The sequence below is a fragment of the Vidua macroura genome, chromosome 2, assembly GCF_024509145.1.
Source record: "Vidua macroura isolate BioBank_ID:100142 chromosome 2, ASM2450914v1, whole genome shotgun sequence".
NCBI lineage: Eukaryota > Metazoa > Chordata > Aves > Passeriformes > Viduidae > Vidua > Vidua macroura.
In genome coordinates this window covers 70,322,719-70,346,548 of record NC_071572.1, presented here as the reverse complement: position 1 = coordinate 70,346,548, position 23,830 = coordinate 70,322,719, and the positions used below count along the sequence as shown (strand labels likewise).

The window sequence follows — 23,830 nt, the reverse complement described above, 5'->3', positions numbered from 1 at the left end:
AAATAAGCAACCATGGAGTGATGATGGCGCTGGAATATCCCAGTAACAGGGGAAGACAGGTGAGGTGGCCCAAGAAGCATTTGAAGGAGCTCCCCTGCATTTGGCTTGGAGAAGCGAAGACATTTCTTGGAAGTTATTTCCAATCCCCAAACCCCACTGCCCACAGTCCCCTGAGCTTCCTAAACCCCAAAGCCATCTCTCATTCTGCTACTGCAACTCCACAGTCCTCTCCCTAAAGCTCTCCTTCCCAAAGCTATCCTCATCCCCTCTCCAACCTGAATTATGTCTGGCCCAGCTTAACCCACCTTTGCAGGGAACTTTCTTTAGGACTCCCAAATGATGTCAGTGGTGTCTGCAGGGAGGGAGACAAGATGCAACATCCAGCACGTCCCTGGATCTTCACCCAGCCTGTGTTTAACAGGGCAAGTCCTGCGCCTTTTTTGTTCGTCACCCTCGCTCTTCCTCCTTTTGGAGGAGGGTGGACATAATTCTTGATGCTTTGGGTTGCAGTTGGATGAACCATAGTTGGGATGTTTGCACTGGAGTTTGACCTAAGGATGGTTGTCTGACAGCTGCACTCCATGCTGCTGTCTTTTCTCACCACAAAAGTTGTATATTCCAGCCTGCCCACCCTTTCATCCTGCCTTCCCCTGTGCCAACTCCCTTCACTGGACTTTAATCTTACTCCTTCTGGGCTCTGTCCTTCCCACTCAATATACCATTGAATATATTTAAACCTTGAGTTGTTTTCCCTTATTAAGCAGTTTATTACTGTTGCAATCTTTTTTGTATTTTTTTTTTTTTAGCCAGGAGAGAAGGAAGAAATTTATTCTTTTGACCATGAATCATTTACAAAACTGCTGGGCTGTTAATGTATTTTTTATGTCTTGGCAAACAGAAAATAGAAGTGAGTGTCTTAGTAGAACTTTGCCAACCTGTTTTAATTTCAGCTTCCTAATCCTGACTCTCTGTTCCCCAGTCTTGGGAGCAGGTACATTTCTCTTGTAGAGGCACCAGTGGATAACTTCTCTGCAAGGAGACAAAGTTGCTGTGTCAGCAGTGTCATGTGCTGTTGCCTGCACTTGGCACTGATCCGCAGCATGCCACATCTCTGCTGACTGGGCTGTGCTGGGAGAATACTAGCAAAGAAATGGGATCAAGGAGGGTGGGAACTCAAGCCTATTTCTGCTTTTAGATCCTGGCAAGAGCTCTAATTAGATGCCCACTCTGGGGTAAGCATGCTACATGCAGCTCTCAATTCATCCCATGCAGCTTCAACCTGTACTTTTCTTGTGTGGGCTCAGGTGTGGTCACAGATACCCACAGGGATGCTTGAGGATGCTTTCAGAGACAAGGGCTGGCCATGGTGGAGCTTCCCAAATGTTAAGAGCTGGCTTCAGTGAGGTTTTGCAACCTGCTTCAGGAAAATAAGGCCAATGCATACCTTCACTGCTCTATATCAGCTCCGTGCATTTTCCCTCTTTCAGGAAACATAGATACCAATCTTTGTGTAAAAGGTGAATTTTCATTTTTGGTGTGCTGTGACAAGCAGTAAGATAATTAAGAGGAGGGATGTGGGAGGTTTATGTTGTCATCCCAGCTAGATGAATGGGTAAGTCTGAAGCTCAGAGCTGTTGCTGCAGTTTTTTTGCAAACTCAAGCTGAGCTTCTTACCTCAAATGTACTTGTAGGAATGTTTGATAAGCTTTCATCCCCAAGTCACTTAAGCTAAAGTAACTGGCTGTGGTAATTTAAAATGTTCCCATTCCTAGACATCCATTACTGTAGGATGATTCCCCTGCTGTAGCAGTGAGCAGAACAGGACAGTGTCTGCAATGCAGCTTTCCCCTCTCACAGAAAAGGAAGATAGAATGTCCCCATATCTTCCTCAGTAGGTTATGTTAATGCCTAGCTGTGAGGTAGAGGCACTGCTTCTTTTCAGCTTTGCCTGGCTTTGGGGCAATAACCTTGTGTTGAGCAACAAGGCAAACAGCAGAAGATGACAACATCTTAAGTTACTGCAGCAGGATTCCCCAGAGCTGATCTATCAGAGGAGTAGGGGGGTGAAGGAAAAGGAACTGTGTTTTCCAGTCTTAGTTTTGTAAAAGACAAAGAATAGGGAAATAACTTTATGTGCCCAGTTAAACTTTTGCTTTGCTCCTTGCCTGTGCTTGCTATTTGGAAAACAGCATTTCAGGAATCTCTGAAGGACCTGAGGAGAGGGAAATGACTGGCGTCCTGTTCCAAGGACACACCACTCTGTTTGTACCTTGGGTATTCTGCCTTGTCTGGCCTTCAGCTCTCTTCTGTAGACAAACCGCCTGCTCCTGATTTGCCCACCTGAGTCCCAGGGTATGAATCATTGATGACTCTGATTCTAAGCACAGGCAGGGATGGACAAAATTGACACCAAATGGTCCTACAGAGTGGGCTGAATTAGCCTTACCCACCTCTCCACTCTCAATTTAGGGGAGAAATGAGTGAGCTCTTCAGTTCCTGTTCCCTCCTGAATCCCCTCTGGCCTTGCTCATCTGCTACAGGAAAAAAAAAACCCAACCTCTGAAGTGCAGCTGCTTCTTGAGTCCTCTGCAAATGCTATGAATTCAAGGACTGCCAGCTCAGATCGCAGCAGTTTCTGTTTCCAGCCAGTGCTGCATGCATCGGAGGGAAGTGTTAAACTTCCCATAATGTACTTAATAGTGCAACACTATACCATGGAAAGGGGATTAATGCATGCCCAGAGCACAGCCATTGATTAGTTTCATCCTAGCTAATGTCATTGTAGATGCTATTTTTGTTCCTATCAATGTCCCTTTGTATTTTTATAATCTTGCTATATTACAATGCAGTTGTTTTTCTGCCTCTAACTTGCACACATATTGCATTCAAGGCAGCAGAGACAGATGCAAGGCATCCATCCCAGCTTGCTGGAGCTGCAAAGGTGGCAACTCTCCTGGCAGCTTCAGCAAGGCTTGATAGAAGCACATAAGAGAAGCCTGTACTGGGATCACAGCAGGAGTCCAGAACTTGGTAGGACCATTTGGGTCATCAGCTCCATGAAGCTGCATCTCTAAACCAGATTTGGGTTCTTGTTCCCACTTAGCACATGCCAACAAGCTGCTCTAACACTATATTCTTCTCACTGTTCAAAAACTTCTTCTGCATTTCAAGTCAGTGACTAATTAAACAGAAGCATTAAGATCTATTGGAAAAGCACTGTTCAGGTGCTCAGGGAGATTAACATCATGTGAACTCTGCTACCTGGAGAGCACAGCCCCTCTCTATTTCCCTAGCAGGTTTGATACTCAGCAGTTCAGCAAATCAAACTCTTGAGGTCTAAACTGGAGCACATGAGGATCTCACGCTAATGGGGACCCTCTGAAGATACCTGAAGCTGTCTGGCTTGCTCAGCAGGATCCAGGGAGTCTGTGCCAGAAACAGGGAAGGAATCAAATTCCTCAGTATGTCGTGAGAGCCCCTTTCCTACCCCTGCAAGAGCTAATCCAGCTCCTCTGACAAGGACATAGAAGGGAACTGACACCATTCTGGAAGTATGTGCAGCTGAAAGCTTTTCTGCCATTTTTTTGGTCATAGAGTCCATTCTTCATCGTATCTAGAGCTGCAGATTGGGGAGGTCAGCACAGGGAGATATGCTCTATGTCATCCCAATCAGACAGTTGTTTGAAATCTTCCTCCCAGATGGCCTGCAGAGAATGACTTATTTCCAAAAGAGAAGATGGCAGGGGTGGTAGTGACTGCTGCTCACCGGTCAGCAGCTGAGGCCAGAGTGGAGTGGGTCAGCAGGAATTCTGCCCTATTAGTTTTCTGTCTAGTGCAGATGAGGTTATAAATGGTAAGCAAGAAGGGTCAGTGTGATGAGCACAGTTTCAGAGGAACTGAACAGCTAGTCCAGTTCTTGGCAAGAAACACTGCAGAGCTCAACTTTAAGACCCTGATACTGTGTTTTCTCCCTGGATTAGTGTCTGCTAGCCTGCGTATCCTACAGGTTGGGCAGCAATCCTGAGATTACTCTTACTAGAGTAAAATGGATCTTTTCACTTTGGAGACTCTATGCTGGGGGGATGACTTGATACCATGAGCTGTGTCGGATGGTTTCTCCAGGGATAAAGGTGCCTATTGACCTGCATTCAACAGGAATACTAACACTAGAAACACCTCAGAGGAAAGACTAACATCAGTATAGTTTTAATGCCTGTTTACAGAGACCTTGCTCTAAACCATGCTAGATGGGATGGTTTTCCTGCTGTTTGTTCCAGTCTGTCCGGTAGAGCCAGATAGGAAGGGAAGTGTTGGGAATTATTTTGCCTTATACACTGTTCCATTGTCCTCCACAGGTTACTATCCCATTGCTAGACCTGTCAGCCACTTGTATAACATGTGTCCTCAAACTGGGGCACGGAAGCAATCCCCCTATGAATGTCTGGAGCAAATTTTGCCCACTTCCTGTGAGCTGGCAGGGGGGCTATTGTTTGCTGGAGCCCTTCCTTCCTCAGTCCATTACTCCCACTGTTATTGTTCCAAGGAGGTTTCTACCAAGCATCCTTCCCAGGAAAATTTGTGCTAGGGCACCTTGGACCCAGGATGCAGTCTACTATGACGGTGTGAATCTGTCCCAAATGCCTGCCCTGCAGAATGACTTTGGAGCCTGGAAGTTTTTCCATGGTAGAATTTCCTTAGTGAACTGGAAATAGTCTAGCTGGGCATAAATTCAGATCTGTTCTCTATTGCAGTGCTTGGTGATGTTGGTTCCCCATGCAGGATGGAGTCTACTGCAGGCTGCCTCCAGACACTAGGCTGCGTAAATACTGTGTTTGGTTAGATAGACTTCGAGGTAGCAAGTGTGCCACGTTCAGAATGAAGCAGGATACACAGTCCCTGGTGAGAATGGGCAAGACCAGTATTCAACCATCTTGTTGAGCAGCCAGTTAGGATGCTGTCATATCATGCTGGATAACTTCAATGTTTTCTGTGATTCCAACTGCAAGCCATGCTCCTTCAGGGGCTTTTGAGTGTTTGCTGCAGAGGCAGGTCCTATGGCAGGTGTACTGCCTGCACCTGTTCCTGTCTCCTCCTGCTGTGAGTCACTCTTTCCCGGGTTGTAGGTTTTGCTGCTGCTCAGTGTATTGGGTTGGCAGTGTACCTCAGCTCATTCAAGGTGGGAGACATTTCTCTTCTTTAGCACAGGGTTTAGCTTTGGTTCCAGACTCAGAGATGTGAGGCAGGCAAAAGGCACAGCAACTTGTATTTTCCTTTCATCTCAGGAAAAAGACTGCTCTGCAGTTTCTCCCTCCATTGCCTGCGGTTGCCAGATGGAACACTGTGCTTCTACCCTATTCTTAAAGCTTTGGTTTGACCTCATTTTTGCCTCTCTAACAAAGGACCCAAAATGTCATACTGCCAAAGGTATCTTCCCCAGCATGTGGCAACAGGATTGCTAATTGCGCTGGGACAGGCAGGAGCCATTCCAGCCATTCCCTGGGTTTCGGATGCAAGCTGAATCAGCTTGAAGCTTTATTCTGATTTTCCCCACAGTGACACACATTCCTGCACATTTTCCCCTGAGGTCTGGAGATGCAGAATACACACAGCTGAGGGTTTCTTACATCCCTTTCACACCTTCTTCCCTCCTTCCTCCCCATGCCATTTGCTTCCCTGGCTTGCCAGCACTGCAGAGTGAACCTGTACTCTGGTCTCTACCTTTGGGTATCAGGAGTCTGCTGCTAGCAAATGCCAAAAGCTGCTGATTCTGCTGGTGATCTCTGGAAGAAAGGTGTGGCAGTGAGTGGGAGCTGGGAACGTTTTTCTACCAACTTAGAATGAGTCAAAGTGCTTAGATTTGCCCATGTCTTTCAGCTTCACTTTATCTGGTATATTCTGAAAGCTCTGTGAAGCTTGCAACCCCTCTAGGGCAGCTAGAAAATGTGGCAGCATCTGACTCCTCCTTACACCCACCAGGGAGGGCAATTTGTGCTGTGGGACTGTGTCCTATGTGCCTGTGTCATGATGTATAAATTACTTACGTCGACTCTTTCATGCATACCAGGGAGGGAGCTGAGGTGCTACTTGGAAAAGCAGCAGCAGCAGCAAGCCATCAAAAATTAAATCAGATCTGTTGCCAGAATAATTACTTGATCCTAAAAATGTGAAGAAATTCTGAAAGAGCCTCTGCAGCCAAAACATTCTTCTGCTGACTGGTTTGCTGATAGAGGACAGAAAAATGGAGCATCCCTTCTAATTAGTGATGGGAGCTTGCTGCTTCAGGATCAAAGGAGAATGCTGTTTGCTGAATCAAGCTAAGATCAAAGTGTCCTATGTACAGGAAGGGCCCATTCCTCTTTCTGCTGACAATGGTGTACCCTGCTCATCCTCTGGGCATGCTGCTTACAGGGCTGCTTAATTACTAAGTAAGGAGGAGACTGCAGTCACAAGAGAGGGTGTAATGGCCATTGTAATCCAGTTCTGAGAGATGATTTGGTGGTGATCGATTCTTTGTCTCTCTGAAGTCATTAAACTTCTGAATGCTTAGAAAATACCTGGATTGTGTAACTTTGCAGAAGGAGACTTCTTAGAATATCCTTTGCTTGATTTTTCTGACCTCTTATGTGTAATTTGACTTAGTAGGCTGTATGCGTGTGCATATATCTATATTTGCATTTATATCTACTCCAGGGAATTGAAGTCCTCATTCCTTAGGCTGCATTGAAAAATCCTTATCCCAATAGATATGCTAAATTTGAAATCTCTTTTTTCCCTCTCTCCTCTGCCTCCCTCCTCTTGCATTAATACAAACCCACATTTTTGCAATACTTAATTTTGAAATGTTTAAACACAAATCATTTGGTTGAGTTTTCCTAGTAGGTGTCACCCTGGGCATACAGGTTTTTAAGTGTATGTGACTTTGTGTGCATCCATCTGTGTTTTGGGCCATGGCTGTTAGTGTGGAAGAATGCAGTCACAAAGATACTTGTGTAGATGGACAAGTGCATGCTAGTAGTCTTGAGATGGTGCAGCTTCTGAAGAGGGTTTGGTTTTTGCTCTTTAGGCTGTCTCACTGGGAAAGGAGTCATGTTATAGTACTTCCTGCCCAGTGCTGTGCTAACACACCACCCTACCTCCCTGTTCAGGCTGCTGGAAGAGGACTTTGCCTGTGTCTCCTCTTGCCTTGTTCAGTCTTCCTTGTCAGAAGTGCCTGTGTGTGTTTTCCCCAGCTGTAGCCCTGCAGGTGCCACTCAACTTAACAAAATGAGTCTTTAAGTGCCACCTGCCTTGTACACCAAAAGAGCCAAAAAAAGGCCAAAAAGCAGTTGGCATGCCCTGGACTGCCTGAGGTAAAGGCAAGCCTGAGGAGCTGGCTTGCCTGGTAGTTTAACAAGGCAGAGATAGGACAGTGTGGTGTGTGTGGGGGTGCTCATCTTGCAGCCAGGTTCAAAGCAGCTCCCATTGACAAGAAAAATGAATGGAGACCTCAGCTCCTCCTTAGTGCTTCCCTGCACCATAGCATTCAAATTAAAAGGGATGCTGTGTTGCCTTGAAAGGAAAAGGAGATAATGTGGGCTGTAGGGTGTTGCAGCATAAGAGTGGGGTACTGGCAGGGAAAAGGGAACATGTGTTTTCTTTCATTTTTAAAATTGCTCATGAGTACATTGGGAAGTTCTCAAATGTAGCAAAAAATATTTTAACGGTGAATAAATTATGCATGTTCTATTTTAGTGTTTTTATTATTCTTCAGGATGTTTACAATCAACTAATAATAAATATTAGGAGTAGGAAGAGGGTGATTAGACATGAAAATCTCATCATCTTGATGACTGAGTGATTGATGTAACTAATCCTGAAAGGCAAACTGCAAAGTCTAACTTTTCCAATAAATTGGAACACTCACACTTAAGTATTATTTTTCTGAATGACAAGAATTTGAATGTGTGGGTTTTTCATGGAACGGAAACTGGAAGGGATAAAGAATGAGGCTGAAAAACACATAGTGCTGTTCCAAATTGGATGAGTAGTTTCTTTTCCTCTCATGGGGAGGATCTCATTAAATTCACACTGAACATAACAGAAGAACTTCCCGCACCATGTTGAAGAGAGAGGTCAATCCAATAGATGTTCAAATCATTGTGACTCCCTGTACACTGGTTAGCACATGGATGATGCTAGACTGGATGAGTAGTCATGGCAAGATAGCCTTCAAATTTCAGCCTGCAGAAAAGATTCCTTGTTGGAGTCGCATTCAGCAAGAGAGATCTCCAAAGTTGACATGAATCACTTCTGGGCTTTGGGCTACTGCCACTGCCTGGCCAACCATAAGAAAATGAGGAGTCCAAATCCATTCCCAGCCTGTTGCCCACAGACACAGCTGGAAGGCAGATGCCTTGTGATAAAGGTGATGCTTATTACTGGCTCTTCCAGTTATTTACTTCTGCTTGCTACTCACAGACTTGCATAGGAGATTGATGGATTAAGCTTCCACCAGCTGTTTCTCATCCAGCCACCTAATTCTCTGAGCTGTTAGCACTGGAGATTATCTCTTTCCCTAGGAGTTTCCAAAATGTTCCATATTTTTAAGTATGACCCAAGACAATGAGGAAAGTCAGAGTCAGACTCTTACTTTTTTCCCACAAAGTAAGAAACTTGTGAATTTCACTTGAAGAGGTTGAAGTGGAATTTTGTCTGACTGTGCTCTGAATCATTTCTGAGCCTCCCTGAACTACCTGGGGCTTTAAAGGTAGGAGATGTGGAGGAAGGAATGAAAGTTTGGAGGAGGTGGCTGAGCATTTGCCAAGTCGTGGAGTACTGCAACTGTGGAGCAGTCAGTTCAAACACCAAAACACATAGAAGACTGTGCAGGTGGTAGAATCTTTAGATTCATAGCATCTGAAGCTCAGCACTTCCAGGCTCGGGTGCTGCATTTCTACATTAGGCAGCCTGGGAGGAATCTCAGCAGACACTCATCTTTTCCTCAGATATCAGCCTGTTCGATATCTTAGTAGTTCAGATAGAAAACTATTCTCATGAAGCATTTCACCTTCAGAAAACCACTGCCTCTTGGCAGAAAATAGAAACTTTGCAGGCAGCCCTTCCTGGATTCAGTAAGAGAATAGGGTGGTCTGCAGACAGCACCTGGATGTTAGCAGTATTCTGCTGTTGCCTTGGAGCTTGAAAACTCCTTGCCTTCTTTTCCAGCACCCTCCCACATGCTTTGAACAAGAAAATGGTGAGCTATCATATAGAGACATAGCCTTTTGTAGTCAATATTTTGATTTTGTGGAGAAAAATGGTTTAAAGCATTTTAGTGCTACTCAAAGTGGTGGTGGAGACCCCTTAGTTAGTTTCATTTGACAAGATTTTGGCGGTAGGAGCAGAGGTATTTCCCTGTGTGACTTGCAGGCTTAAAATGGCAGCCTTGAGCTGCTGTACTGGGAAGCTGGGGCTTATGAGGCTGTTGTCTTTGTCCAGTGTATGTAGAATGCTAAGAAGTGAATGGTGGAAATTCAAGAAAATAACTGAGATTTGATGAGATCCTCCATTAGCAATGGTAATTTTTCATCAGCTAAACAGAAATGACTGGACTGGAAAATATTTCAACTTTTAACCCTTTAAATTAAAAATATTGTTAAAATACTTCTGGTCTTGCTGTATTTTATGAGGCATAGAATTGGGAGGAGAACTGTTTTTCATGGTAAATATTGCAGTTTCTTTTTCTCATTCCCTGATGTTGGGTATCATTAAGATTGATGGGTTTGAAAACATATCCCTTTCTCTTAGATACAGCTTGGTTGTTTTTATAGCCCTTTGCCTGTTGCCAAAAAAATCACTGCTGTTCTCAGAGGCTCTGAAACTAGAGTGCCCTCACTTAAAAGGACCACATATGTACATTTGTCTCTAAAAAACATCTGCCTAAGATCAGAGTTATCTGTGAGGAAGGAATATAATTCCTTTTAGACTGATGTAGTAGGGTACAGTTGTATAGGAATGGGATACTGTGTTGTTGACCTGCAAGTGTATGGAGCCACCTGCAGTGCTTTGAACCGTGTGTCCTTCTCCTGAAGTGCTTGAACCATGTGTCCTTCTCTTTCCAGGTCTGGTGTGTCCTCTGGAGGTGTCAGTCAGTTCAGGGAATATCCAGGTTGCCCGAGGCCAGACAGCAGTGTTGCCCTGCACCTTCACCACTAACGCTGCTCTCACTAACCTTAATGTCATCTGGATGGTCATTCCTCTTTCAAACGCAAACCAGCCTCAACAGGTAGGCCTTTTCTTATGGGAGCATGTATTTCTTTGGGGCTTTCCTGTTCCCCACCATGTACTGGATGTAGGCCCTCTACAACGCTGAGTCTACGGCTGTCCCAGAACTTCATTGTCCCTTCACTGCTGAACATACCCTCTGGATATTACATTCATCTGTTTTCTTCAATGTTTTGTTAACAGATGCACATTGTGTCCTTGGCTGGATGTGCAGCTGGGGCAAGTGTATGTGATACTGTGTTGCTGCCCCGGGCCTCTGGCATTTGTGCGTTCAAAAGAGCACAGGAGATGTAATCCAGGTTTTGTTGCACTGGATGTGGAATTTGGAGGGCCTGGGAGTAGCTGCAGCTTTAAACCTGTGAAATCTATGTAAAATGTCCCCTAACACATAAATTCTCATAGACTCATAGTAATCTTTTACTTCCCTTTTATTTTTCACTGTATGTAGCTTTTGCAATACTAGCAAATGAGAGTATATAATGCTGGGTGCAAGAATCATAACCCGAGATATGCTGGCCTGTTTTTTGCCCACATACTCTGACAACAGAAGAACTGTTTCTTTGAAATACATCTTGGGTCACACTGCCCTGATCACATTTTGTATTCAGTGTGAGAACCTGCACTCAAGAATACCTGCTCCTCAGGGACTTGGTCTGAGCACAGTCTGACTGGCAGAGGCTGTGCAGGTTCAAAGGTTGCGCTGCCTGTCATTCAGCTCATCCCAAAGATCTTCAGTAAGCAGTGTCAAATCATGTCAGGACCTTACTGACAGAGACTCAAAATGATACTGTCCACTGGGCAGATGCTTTTCATCAAAGTATTCACTGACCTGCAGAGAGCCTCTTCCTCTGTACATTGATCCTGTCCAGATGGGTAATGACTATCATATGAAGGAGGCTGGTATTGGCAATCCAGCTATGCCAGAAGATTTGGGTATCTTTCTGGTCTGTTACCTTTACAAACATTTTTATTGTGGTAAAATGGGCTACAGAGTGTGTTTTGGGAAAAAAAAACCTGTCCTAGGATGTATATTGAAGTTTGGTTATTCAGAGATCCTTTAGTAACTGCTCCTTTTGGCTTTGGAAGCTCACGTTTTGCTTGCTGTTCTTCCTCCTTGCTCAGTTCCTGTGGAGTGTTGTTTGAGCCTTCCTTTCTTTTCCAGGTTATTCTCTACCAAGGAGGTCAGATCTTTGGTGGTGCACCCCAGTTCTATGGGCGAGTGGGGTTTGCTGTGACAATGCCAACTACCAGTGCCTCCATCTTCATCAACAACACTCAGCTTTCAGATACTGGCACCTACCAGTGTTTGGTCAACAATCTTCCCGACCGAGGCGTCAGGAATATTGGAGTCATTGGACTAACTGTCTTGGGTGTGTTTATTGGTATTATGAGGGGGGGGGGGGGGGCAGGGACAAGGGGATCTCTGTGCATGATAGTGCATCATGAACAATATAGTACTGTGTGTCTTTGAGCCCACAGACATCCCATGGGGAGGAATGGGCTGCCTTGTGGGTACTGTGGAATTTTGTAGGGCACACAGACTTCATTTGCAGGCAGTGTGTAATGAAGTTCTAAAATATGATGGAGAGAAAGTTTTTGTGGTGGTGTTGTGATATGGAGTTGCAAAGAAGCAGGAATAAAGTACGAGGACATCCTGGAGGGCTGAATAGAGGGTAAGGGGTTTGGTGCATAGCAATAGGAGGAGAGAATGACTTTATATCTTTGCTTCCTTTCCATGAAAGCTGTTAGTTCTGGATGCTCCCATTGATGCTAAATACTCCAAAGTGCATGCCATTATAGGGATATGAAAGCAGAACCCAATCACAGTAAATTTTGTCTGAGGCTCTGTTAACTTTCACCATCCTTGCTGTCTCAAAGACAGAAATATTCACCTTTTTTCAAGGGAGGGATCTAAGAGAACTGGGTCCTGTGAAAGTCAGCAGTAGTCTGTAACCCTGATGGGTTGGTGGGTCAGGAATCTTTGTGTGAATTGTCGCCTCCCAAACCATAATGAGTTCTTGTCTGCTGCCTTGTTCTTGTACCCTTGACAACTCATGACACTGTCCTTGCTTTCCCCAGCAGCACATGTTCAGAGTGAGCCTGCATTCCACTGTTTGGTCACATTTCCTGATTTGCTATCACCTTCCCCTCTTCTCTCGCAGTTCCTCCTTCTGCCCCGCTTTGCAGAATCCAGGGGTCCCTGGACGTGGGCAGCGATATCACACTGACCTGCAGCTCGGAAGAAGGCATCCCCCGGCCAACATACCTCTGGGAGAAACTGGACAATATCCCCAAGTTGCCCCCAACTGCCACACAAGGTGCTCATTCTGTTGATTATCCTCTTATTTCCCAGGTGGTAGCCTGGGTTGTCCCTTGTCTGAGCTGCCAGAGGTGGCATGGCTTATTGAGTGTCTGCCATCATTTGCATGGTCCCTTTATTGGAACGAAGATTCCTAAAGCCCATGCTGGACAGGGTACCCTCCAGAGGCCACTTTAATTTTTGTGGTTTTTTTTGGTCCAGAAACATGTTCCCCATTGAAAAACAAGGACTGGGTTGAATGGAAGAGAGAGAGAGTGATTTCTAGATATTGGCATGTGGCTGGAAATTTCAGCTGCCAACTCACCTGCATTTTAAACCAAATGAAAGGCTTATAGAATGGAAACAGGGAAAAGAAAGGCAGAATCATCCCAGGAAAATATGGCCAGCTTGTCACACTGATACCACATTCTCCAATAAATTACTGCCAGAGCTGCTTTTCAGACGTATGGAGAAGCAGGGCTCTGATCAAACTGGTGTTTCCCAGCCTCAAGTCCTACACTTAGGTTTTCTTAGACTTGGTGTCCTGATCAAATACTGTAGCTGTACTTTTGCCCTTTATTTTGCTGTATTTTAAGAATAAGGCAGCTTTCAGTTTAATATAATTCAGGAATGAGGAATATTGGCAGAGAAGAAGATGGGGAGTCCAGGGATGGGAGAGTAGGGGTTCTGCAGAGCAAGACTGAATTCAACAGGTAGATCTGGGTATAGGTAACTTTGCGTCTCTTTCTTCCCTGTTCTCACACAACACTGAGAGTCCCAAGCTTTCATCTGCAGAAATTCCTCTATAAGAAGAGAAAGAAACATCTAGTGTAAGCTCCTTAAGACCTAATCTTGTCTCTGTGTGTGTCTGTGCAAGCACAATGCTTCCATCTAAAGGTTGTTTCCTAATTTATTACTCTCTTAATAGTCTCACACCAAAATTCTCTATTTGCTGGCTTTGCCTTTTCATGGTTTTCCTCAAGCAGGGGAGGGATTTAAATCCTTCTTTTCTCTCTGACTAGACCAAGTCCAGGGCACTGTCACTCTCCGAAATATCAGCACTGTGTCCTCAGGTCTTTACCAATGTGTGGCTTCAAATGCCATTGGAACCAGCACTTGCCTTCTGGACCTGCAAGTCATTGCACGTAAGTATTTTGCCAGGGGAGGCTTGGCCACCTGCTTCTGTCTTGTGATAGTAAGGTGTGTAACCATGTTTGCTGTGAGCCACCACATGCTTCTCTATCAGAAGATAATCATGCCCTGGAATGGGAACATTGCCTTTCTCCCCTCCCAATCCACAGCAGCTTCATGTGCTTACAGATGGCCACAGCCCATCCCTGATTTCTTCTTCATGCTCTGTTCAATCATCTCCACAGCTCACCCACGGAGTATTGGCCTGATTGCAGGAGCAGTGGCCACAGGTGCCGTTGTACTCGTTGTTTGCATTGTGTTGGTGGCTGTAGCACTGTTCTACTGGAAAAATAAACACAAAGAAGAAGAAGAGGAGGAAATTCCTAATGAGATAAGGTAAGGGTCAGGGAAAGCTGGTGGTGGGGGACCTCCGACCAAAAGCTGCATCTGACAGGAGTGGAATGGGAAACCTCATTTTTGTTAATTCTGGGTGCCAGGGAAAGATGTCCATACATATTCAGAAAATGGAGGGAGAAAATGAAGAATGGTAACAATACATTTTGTTTTCAGTATTGCCTATAATGCCTTTAATCCCTTGGCCAGCAAGAGGGATGGGACTTCATGTTGTTAGCTCTGTAGGAGAGTGATGTGGTGGGAATTCTGACCCATAATGCCAGACAGCAATAGCTGAAAAGCTCTGGAGATATGATTGTGATATTTTCCGGTCACAGAGGAAAGTTACAGTTATCACAGTCACAGTTATCACTGTCTGGCACTGCCCGAGTTTCTCTGTAGACACATGAGCATGGGTCATTTGCCTCAGTGTAAAATTTGGCACATGGAGCACACAGGTAGGTTCTGCAGAGAGGGATGAGCAAACAGTCCAAGGAGCAATGCTGATTCACATTGGTGCTGTCCTTCTCCTTGAATTGATGGTGGTTGGGGGTTGGGGTGCTGGACAAGTGGGCCACTGCCCTCCATATGCCCTCACACCTTCTCCTTCCCAGGGAGGATGACCTGCCACCCAAATGCTCCTCTGCTGGAAAGACGTTCCACGCTGATGCATCCTCATCAGAGAACGATACCCTCACCTCGTCCAACACCTACAACAGCCGCTACTGGAACGACCCCAAAGCCAACCATGCCACAGACTCCTTCACCCGCTTCAACAACAGCAACGATGCTCACCACCCCTCCTTCTCCCGCTCAGGGAGCACGAGTGCCCGCCCCGTCTACGCCAATGGCGGCCACCCATCCCCGGCTCCCCCTAAGACACTGGTGGTGACGGCCAGCACGGCACCATCACCTCAGGAGGTGATCCGGAGCAATGGTTCGGTCAGCAGGAAGCCACGGCTGCCGCACACTCGTTCCTATGCAGTCAGCCAGGCCACACTGGAGCGGATTGGGGCAGTGCCCGTCATGGTGCCCGCCCAGAGCCGGGCTGGCTCCCTGGTGTAGGACTGTGTTGGCGGCTGAGAGCTGAGCAAGGGGCCTCTCATCCCCTGGGGTGGGGTGAAGAGACCCTACTCCTTCCTGAAAGGCAGCGAGGCGGTGTGGGGGGGGGAGTCACACACTTACCTCTCCACCTGCCCTCCCCTCTCAAGGCTGCTGCCAGCTGGTGGGACAGCCCTGGCCAAGCCGCTTTCCCCCCAGCTGCTGGAGCTCCTCATGCCAATGGACGCCACGGATGTGCCAAGGCCAGAGGAGCAGGGAGGTCGGGATGTGCTCCCGGGCTGCTGGGCCCCAGCTGGGACATGCACTCGGGCCTGACCCTGGGGGGAACTTCTGCTTTTATTTCCTGTTGGTTTTGTTGGGGGCTGATTCCATCCACTTGGGTCTTTCAGGGAGGTTCGGGAGATATATATATATATATGTATATTATTTTTTTTCCATTGTTGTTGCTGTTTTGTTTCCAAGAGGATGATGACCTGTGTTGGGGCAGGGAAGGCTGAGCAGGCCCAGCTTCCCATGGCCCTGGCTCTACTGTTGGATTAGGGAGTACTGTGCACTGGGGCTGGGTTTGGGGAGGCATGGGACAGACTGGAGGGGCGAGATGAAGGCACAGCCACCAGCCCAGGCAAGGGGATGGTTGGGTGAGGGAAGCATTTGTCTTTATTTTTGGCAGTTCTTCCCCCCACCTCAGCACACACAGACACACACAGGCACACACACACAGAGACACATGCAGATCCTCAGACTGGGTGTTTCTCCTGCACTCAGTTGGAGGGCCACCAGAGCCCTATTTATAGCTGTGGAGGATGCAGCCATCTGAGCATCTTTCCCTGAGACACTTGGTGCAGGGCAAGGCTGCACCGCTGCTGCTGCTGTTGCTGCTGTTGCTGCTGCTCTAGGGCTTGGATCTCTTTTTTTCCTTTTCTTGAGGTGTTGCTGGGGTTATTCAGGAGGCAGAGAGGAGCAAGATGTTGTTGTGGAGCACCAGGCAGGTTCATGAGGCATCTGTTGCTCCTGGGCTGTTCTGGTTTAGAGCACGTGACTTCAAACCCCACAATTTTGATGTTTGCATGGTGGATTTTATTCATCAGGCTATGCAGGGCTGGGCAGCATGGCAGAGCTTGGAGCCTTCACAAAGAGGCATCAGAGTTTTCATTCCTGCTCTCCCATGTGCACAGACATGTTAGCAGGATTTGTTTCCTGCTTTAGAATGCAGAGGCTTAATGAAAGCCCACACACTATCTCTCTGCCTCCCTCACTTCCCTCAACATCCTGGGACTGGGTACTGGTGGCATCTTGCCAGTGGCCCTGCCATCTCCTTGCAGCCTGGCAGGTGGTTGTGGCTGGCACCTCTACTTTTTTCTATTGCAACTAAATAGCCTTAATCAAAGCCAAGAGTTGAAACCTCTGAAGGAACCTGATGCTATTTGGAGGGCTGGACTGAGGGCTGGGATTTCCTCTCCTAGAGAGCACTGGTTCAAAGAGGCCATGCCTGGATAGATGTTTTGGCCCTCCTGCATAACACCAAGCCTTGCACAGGCAAAGGCAGTGATCACCTCAAAAAGCACCAGAGCCCTCCCAGGTCTGCTCTTGGAAAAGCAATGTGGGGAGTCACAGGTGACTTCCATAGTTCTCACATTGGAAAAAGGGTCTGTTTAAGCCAACAGACTCTTCCTCATCCCCACTTTCCTTGTCCTGGCACGGCTTTACTTTCCCTAGCAGTGCACAAACCTTGGGCAGGGCCTTCTACCTAAGCAGTACAAATGTAAGCACAGACTCTGAGGAAGAGGAGGGAGAGGTGAGGGCTTGGTTCCCACGTGGACACACTGGCTTTTTGGGAGACTGGGAGCTCCCAAGCAGCATAGGTTTGAAGCTTGGCTGAGATTTTGTGTCTTCTTTTCTTAAAATTAAAAAAAAAAAAAAAAGAAAAAAAAAAAAAAAAGAAAGAAAAATGAAAGAAAAAGGAGATAAAAAAATCCAACTTCCCTTCTTTCCCTCTCTACATCACTGCATCCAGAATGTGTGCAAACCCCCCTGGTGGTGCAAGCAGGCGGTTACTCTGTGTGTGCACACATTTCACTGGGGCAGTCCTGTTTCCTGCCCTTTAGCTCACTTTGCTGCTGGGTGTTAGGATTGATGGGGGAAGAAGAGTGGCTTTAGAAACCCTAATGTGAGAAGAAAAAAAACCCAAAACAATCAAAGAAAAGCCTAGACACATTCTCTCTGCTTTTGTAACAACCCCTGTGTGATATTTACAGGAACGCTGCCCTCAGCAGGCGCCCTCCTCTATTGGGAAAGCTCTTCTGGTTCCTACCCTCCATAAGACTGTTTGCTCCTCTTTCTTTGTTCTTTCTAATTGTATAAAATTCAATAAAATTTTATTCATATAAAAAAATGACTTCTGCCTGCCTGCTGCTGCTTTTTTCTTCCTCCTACCTAATTCTGTAACTACAATGACTTTGCCCATTAATACTTATCCTTGATGTGACTGACAGTAGGCAGTGACCATGCAACTGAGAGCTGAATGTTATTAGGCCAACCTATTTGGTAGTGAGCTCTGGTACTAGAGCCTTGTTTTTCTCATTCATAATAGTCTGACACATTACCCTTGAACGTACAATTTCCCAGGCTTGCAAGGTCGCTACTTCTCTAGACAAAGGTTAGTTTTATTTTCTGTCTTTTGGCAGGGGAGACCCCATGCTGCTTTGAGTGATGTGAGGAAATTATTTTTATAATTGCCAAATTTTGCTCATGTATTGATTTTCCAAGCAGAAACATGGTATGTTTATCCCAGATTTAAAATCTAAGACAGTCACTGACTTTCTTGGGCATTTGAATAAGTTTGATGGGGGAAACTTTTAGGAATTTAACAGAGTGCTGATCCCCATAGACAGAGCATGTGAAGTTTCAATGTTTGAGCGCTCACTCTCAGGGCATAAGGGGACTGCAAAGCATAGACCTCTTAGTCTGTATCAACAGCTGTTAACAGAAGTTTATTATTAGTTAGGGCAACCTGATGTTTTGCGAGGGATTTTGCATTTTTCTCTCCATGTTTTGTTTTCCCTTTTTCTTCTCTAAAATCCCACAGATATTCTGAGAGTGATTATTAAAGCTAGAAACCCGCCAATCCAACAGCAGTGTTAACTCAGCCCTGCTGCACATGCATTATGTCCTCATTCCTGGGTATTTTTCAAAACCTACTTCTAAATGCTCTTGTAAATGTGTTTTCAGCTATAGACCTTACTGTAAATAAGACAGCTGCATTGCCATTTTCAGGAAGTTGACATAGGAATCTTAATGTGTCCATTTATCACCTTTTGATTGTGCAATCTTGATGTGACATTAATAGCATCTTTACATTTTATTCCCATGATAGCCCTGTCAGTATTCTGCTATACTATCCATCCCTTGCCACTGGTTTGCTCCTTACATCATCCTTCTACATGTCTTGTTGATCCAGAGCAGAATTTCCTCGGATGCAGGATGGTTTGCTAGGTTTGTGCAGCACCTGGAATGCTGGAGTTTTAACCTGTGAATTGTGCCTAGCGAGGCATTGCTGCAATACAAATAATTAAAAAAATATAATCCCAGTTAGATAATTTGATAGTGCTTCAGAGTTTTAATTTATCACTAAAAATCGAACAGAGATTCAAGCTATTGCAGCAGTAAGTGAAAGTCACCATTGAAATGGTCAAGTTTCCTGACAGCCTTCAGTTCCAGATGTGCCATAGGGATTGTCCACCACCACATGCCACGGATGTTACTTTAAATGTTGGCACCTATGGCTATGTCACCTTCTACCAAAGAATATCAGAAAGGAACTTATTCTGAAACAAGGATTAACTGTACTTTGGAGTGCTGAGACAGAAATAACCATGAGAGGATGCTTCACACTTTAGAAGTGGATATCTTTTTAGAGGTTGGTATAGATGAGAGCTCAGTTAAAAATATTTGGGAAAACTGGTCTGCAGACTGCCAGAAGTTTTTTTTTTTAACTTATGCAGCTTTTGGACTCATATCTGCTGATTCATCTGAACTAAAAAAAATTAAAATTACTCAGATGCATGCACTTCAACACACTCTTGCTGAAACACAGATGAGTTTCCAGTGGAAACCAGTCTAACAGATGGTATCCTGTCCAAAACTGCCTGGTTTCCCCATGAGGATGGGGAATGCTCAGGACATCAGTCTTCCTTGCATCATGTTTTAGGCCCTCATTAAGAGGACATCAAATCAGGGTAGCCTCAGATGACACCCAGGAGGTAACTGGGTGATTGATGGTACTGGGCAGAGGAAATCAAACAAATATTTTTATATTGGAGGAATGTTCATGATAATCATGGTTTCATCAAGTACATTGGTAAGCTTTTGTAGGTTATTGGATTTTTCTTTAAAGTAACATTTGACATCTCAGCCTCATTCACTTCAGGCATGCAAGTGTCTCTCTGTGTCTGCACTCTAACCTGGATCTTTCCAGCTATGGTACCACTGGTTTGTGAGCAGGTGGATGAGTCTGTGCATGTCTGCCACCACCAGGTGAATCACGTGAAGATTCTCTTATGGTGGTCTTGAACATTTCTAGCACGTGGAAAACTGAGACAGTACATGCCTTTCACAAGTTCACTTCTGAGCAAACCCAAGCACTCACGTTAAGTCATGGCCTCTGTTTAACAGAGGCCTGGAATGAGCTGTTGTCAGGTTTCTCAATGACTGAGTTGCCTTTCTTTCTGTGCTTTTTCTAAGTGCTGCTGGCTATCCTGCATACAGCTTGTTTTCCTGATGCCAGCAAAGCAGTGCTCACCCACTGTGCCCTTGTTACAGGTCTGCTCTTGCCATGAGAAAGGCAAGAGGTGCTGGTGAGGATCAGGAATATGGGTGTTGAGAGAGGGAATGCAGCATCACTGAGCTCACTGAGCCATGCCTCTTCTTGGCTGAGGAGTAGATGGACATCAGAGAAAAAGCAAGCCTTGAAAGCAGGGAGAGTGAAAGGCTGTGGTTCTTTTTTCTTCACATTGCTTTCCTCTGTGTCTGCCTCTGAGCATGAGGATGTTACTGAGGATTACCAGGTCTGTGACCTCCTAAGCAAGAGAAGGCACATGCAAGGCATTTCCTGAGCCTTCCTTGGCACTAGCTCGGAGTTCTTGTTGGCTACTGGACAGCACAGAGAAAGGTTTTCTTAGGTCACCTACACAGCCATGGAGCTGGAGTGGGAGATAATATGTGGCAAGAGCTTTGGACATGTGAATGCTGTTTTTTAGGGAGGAGAAACTTGGTAGTCTTGGGACTTCCTGACTCTAGAGCTCTGGCATATTTTCTTTGATGTGTTTCCATGGACAATGACAGCTAAAAAAGCACTTTTCCTTTCCCTGTAGTAGAGAGCACTGTTGATGTGCAGGAATGGGGCAGTGCGCATGGCTAAGGATCAGACTCCTCACTAAGCCTTCTAATGCCATTTTCTGCTTATTGTTTGTTCCTGATTTCCTCCTTCCTCCCACTTCTCTGTAACCTGTTTGAATGAGAAAGTGGGTTGGCAGGAAATTTAATCTATCCATGTAAAAACAAGCAAAAAACCACCAACCCCACAAAACAAATAGCAGGAAAGAAGAGAGATTAAGACGCAGCTTGCATGGTTGGCTGGCAAGCGATGCTTTAGCAGTAGATGTAGCCTGGGTCAGGTCCTGGATTTGGACTTATTAAATCATACTTGGGAAGGGATGATGACTTGCTTCCAGTCAATATGCTTTAATGGGAAAACTGATGTGGTGCATGCTCAAAGAGAAACATTGGCTAAGGGACTGGATACAGTAAAGCCCAGAGGCTCTATAATTTTGTGCTCGTATTTAAACCCAGTATGTTTGGTAGAGTCTGCCTTCCTGGATGCTATCAATATCTGCAGAATTTCTCTCAAGTAGCTAATTTTTCTTGAATGATCACAAGACCCTTTGGCAAGCAACCACCAGGTTGTTGTCCATGTGGACATTTCAGACAGGGGAAAGGTGTGTGATCTGGGTTGCAGCAGCACTCTTTAAGTTGTGGCAGTTTCTAAGGTTGCAGAGTAGCCTAGAGACTTTTTAAGTGCTTGGCATCACTGGCACAGCATTTCCATCCGGGATCCTCTCCCCTCCTCTTAGATTGAGGCTTGTGGCACATTTGGCCCTAGGCTCCACATGAAGGACCAAAGGCAGTAGGGGCTAGAATTAGCTCCATAGAAAATCCAGTGTGACTTTAGACTCTCAAAATTAAGATTATTAGGGATAGAAACTATTACAGAAATGTGCCATGGACAGAAAGCAGTTCTTTCTTTTGGCTGTGGTTTTCTGCTGGGATTAATATGTATCAAATCAAAGACTAACTTTTGGTGACACAAACAACAGTAATAGGTGCACAAGCACATAGATCTCCCACCAGCTCTCTCCAGGGGGCACTTGCTCAATGACTGCAGACTGCAGTCTGTTCCTGCTGTTTGTGAACACAATCTCCATGGTTTTGTTTGCTCATCTTTCTTGTGTGTGAATGCATCCATCCTCCACTTGCTCATCCGCGCTCGGGGACACCGCAGGAGGTTGAAGCACGACAGTAAAGGGTGAGAACGCCCCATGCTTTTGCTCAGCCCAGTCACCCAGAGCACACATCCCGTTTGTTCCCCAGGATAACCTGTTGCGTAGCTCCCAAATCGCGGGGGCTTTCGCCGTTCCTCCCGTCATTCCACCAGTTGCACACTGGCCAGGGAAAGTTGGTTACTTCTGGGAAAGCAGGCGGGGAGCTTCGGGGCTATGTCCACAGAGCAGCTGCACATTCTAATTTCCTCACTGCCGCCGGATTTGGGTCACAAAGATCGCCTTTTTTGGTGGCTCTACGCTGACATCCTCTGGAGGGATGAAGAAATTCAGCAATTCCCGTTCGCTGCTCAGAACGCCCGCACATGGCTGCACCTCCATACGAGCTCCCGGGTTGGCTTTTCCCCCTTGTGACCCTGCAAAGATTAAGGTGCTCCTTGAGTACGAACACATCTTCCTTTTTTCTCCTGCGGTTGTCTCTCAGGATATGCCCTCAGTACTGTGGTATCTTCTATGCTGTGATGAAGAGGCTTGAGTACTTTGTGTCCCAGGAGCAAATGGTTTTCACCACAGCATGCCTTTAGCTTCCCAGCTCCTTCTCTTGTTATGATGGTCTGTGGTTCAAAGGCATGGGGAATGGGTTGGTACATGGATGGTGCCAGAGAACAGATGGGACACAGTGAAAAAAGCTGCTGCCACCATATTTAACTGTATACAACAGTGCAACTGGCTTCTTTTGGGCTCACAGCTGACTTAAATTTGTCCTGCTGCCCTGCTGAGGCTGAGAGGAACTGCCTGTTGACTTTTCTAGCTCCTCCACACTGGGGCAATGCTTCAGAGCTCAGGAGAGCACCCAGTTGAAGAACCACGGCAAACTAACTTTTATGTGCCTGCCAGCCAGCTCTGGGAATTCAAGGATTTACTGACCTTGTGAAACCAGCAACCATATCCCTGCTCATTAATGGGCCCAGATTAGTTGCAACAGCAAGGACATACAGATTTTGGGGTCAGATATGTGAGCAAAGTACTTGCTCATGCAAGTCCGGCGAGGCTTTGGTTCAGAATGCAAGGTGATTATATGCAAACCTCCCAAGTTTGATTTTTTTTTTTCAGCTATGTGTTGATGGAAAGAAGGAAACACGACCCTAATAGATTTTGGATGTGACTAAGATTCCAAAGCCTTTTGCTTTACAAAGAGCCACCTCTAGCCCCAGGCAGTGGACTCCCGGGATATTAGAAATCAGAACTTGGTTCCAGACCTATGTTTACTAAAGATGGTGTATGAAGTAGTCAAAACCACATTTGAAAGTTTGTCTACTCAAATACTATTTTTCTTGAAACATGGCTCATAATCAGGATTTTCATGTCATGCCCTCATTTCAATTCTTGTCAGTCAAATCAAGAGCATTCAGCCCATAGGGCTTTTCTGGTAGCCTTTCAGCTGAGTTTTAATATAAACATTGTGCCCCTATCTGTCCCCAGCACACGCCAGACCCACAGGATGTCTAACCTTTCCTTCAAGTGACATGAAATTCCTTGTCCACTGGCTGGGAGGGAGCTGCAGCTCCTGACAGCTCTGTCGTATTTCTAAGCACAGAGATCTTGAACTCCGTGCATTAAAATTGATCAAATCAGTCTCTGCCTGTTTTAAATTGGTTCTTTTTGCCCACAAAGGATTCTTGGACTGTAGATTTGTATTTTCTTTCCTTTTCCAAAGGTTTTTGGAAGTGATCAGCGACTGTCTATCTTGTACATGTAATGGCCATACATCTTTGCATTGTATTTCAGTTCTCATAAACAGAAGTGTCAGCATTAGACTTGTGTTATTCAGAGCAAATCCATTGCTTGTTAGAGTGAACCACAAAGAAAAGGGAATCGATCTCATGAATGCAACTGCTACACAAGATATTTATGGAGAGAACAGTTATGAAGTTGTTTAAGATATGGTCACTATGATTCTTCCCAACTTATGAATTTCTTTCATGTCCTTTTCATTGTTCATTTAAAGCTTCTGGTGGATTTTCTGCTGCTAAGCCATACTTAATAAGCAGGAAAAGTATTCCTTTTCATGCTAACAGATTACCTTTAACACTCACTACTGCTATTGAAGTCAATGCTATTCCAATGG

The 23,830-nt window shown here is 45.5% G+C and overlaps 1 protein-coding gene across 2 annotated transcripts in view; it reads left to right on the top strand.

Moving 5' to 3' along the window:
- IGSF11 (immunoglobulin superfamily member 11) overlaps positions 1-17,543 on the top strand; it is a 106,411-nt gene extending 88,868 nt beyond the window's left edge. Inside the window, exons 1-7 of one of the 2 annotated variants that reach the window (XM_053971362.1) lie at positions 4-59; positions 10,101-10,264; positions 11,426-11,633; positions 12,426-12,581; positions 13,585-13,707; positions 13,939-14,089; positions 14,701-17,543. In XM_053971362.1, coding sequence (XP_053827337.1) covers positions 10,226-10,264; positions 11,426-11,633; positions 12,426-12,581; positions 13,585-13,707; positions 13,939-14,089; positions 14,701-15,151 — 1,128 coding nt within the window. In that variant the 5' untranslated portion in view covers positions 4-59; positions 10,101-10,225 and the 3' untranslated portion in view covers positions 15,152-17,543. Of the gene's footprint in view, positions 1-3; positions 60-10,100; positions 10,265-11,425; positions 11,634-12,425; positions 12,582-13,584; positions 13,708-13,938; positions 14,090-14,700 lie in introns of those variants that run through there. The other variant, XM_053971361.1, reaches the window with a different exon arrangement.
- Positions 17,544-23,830: the final 6,287 nt, after the last annotated feature.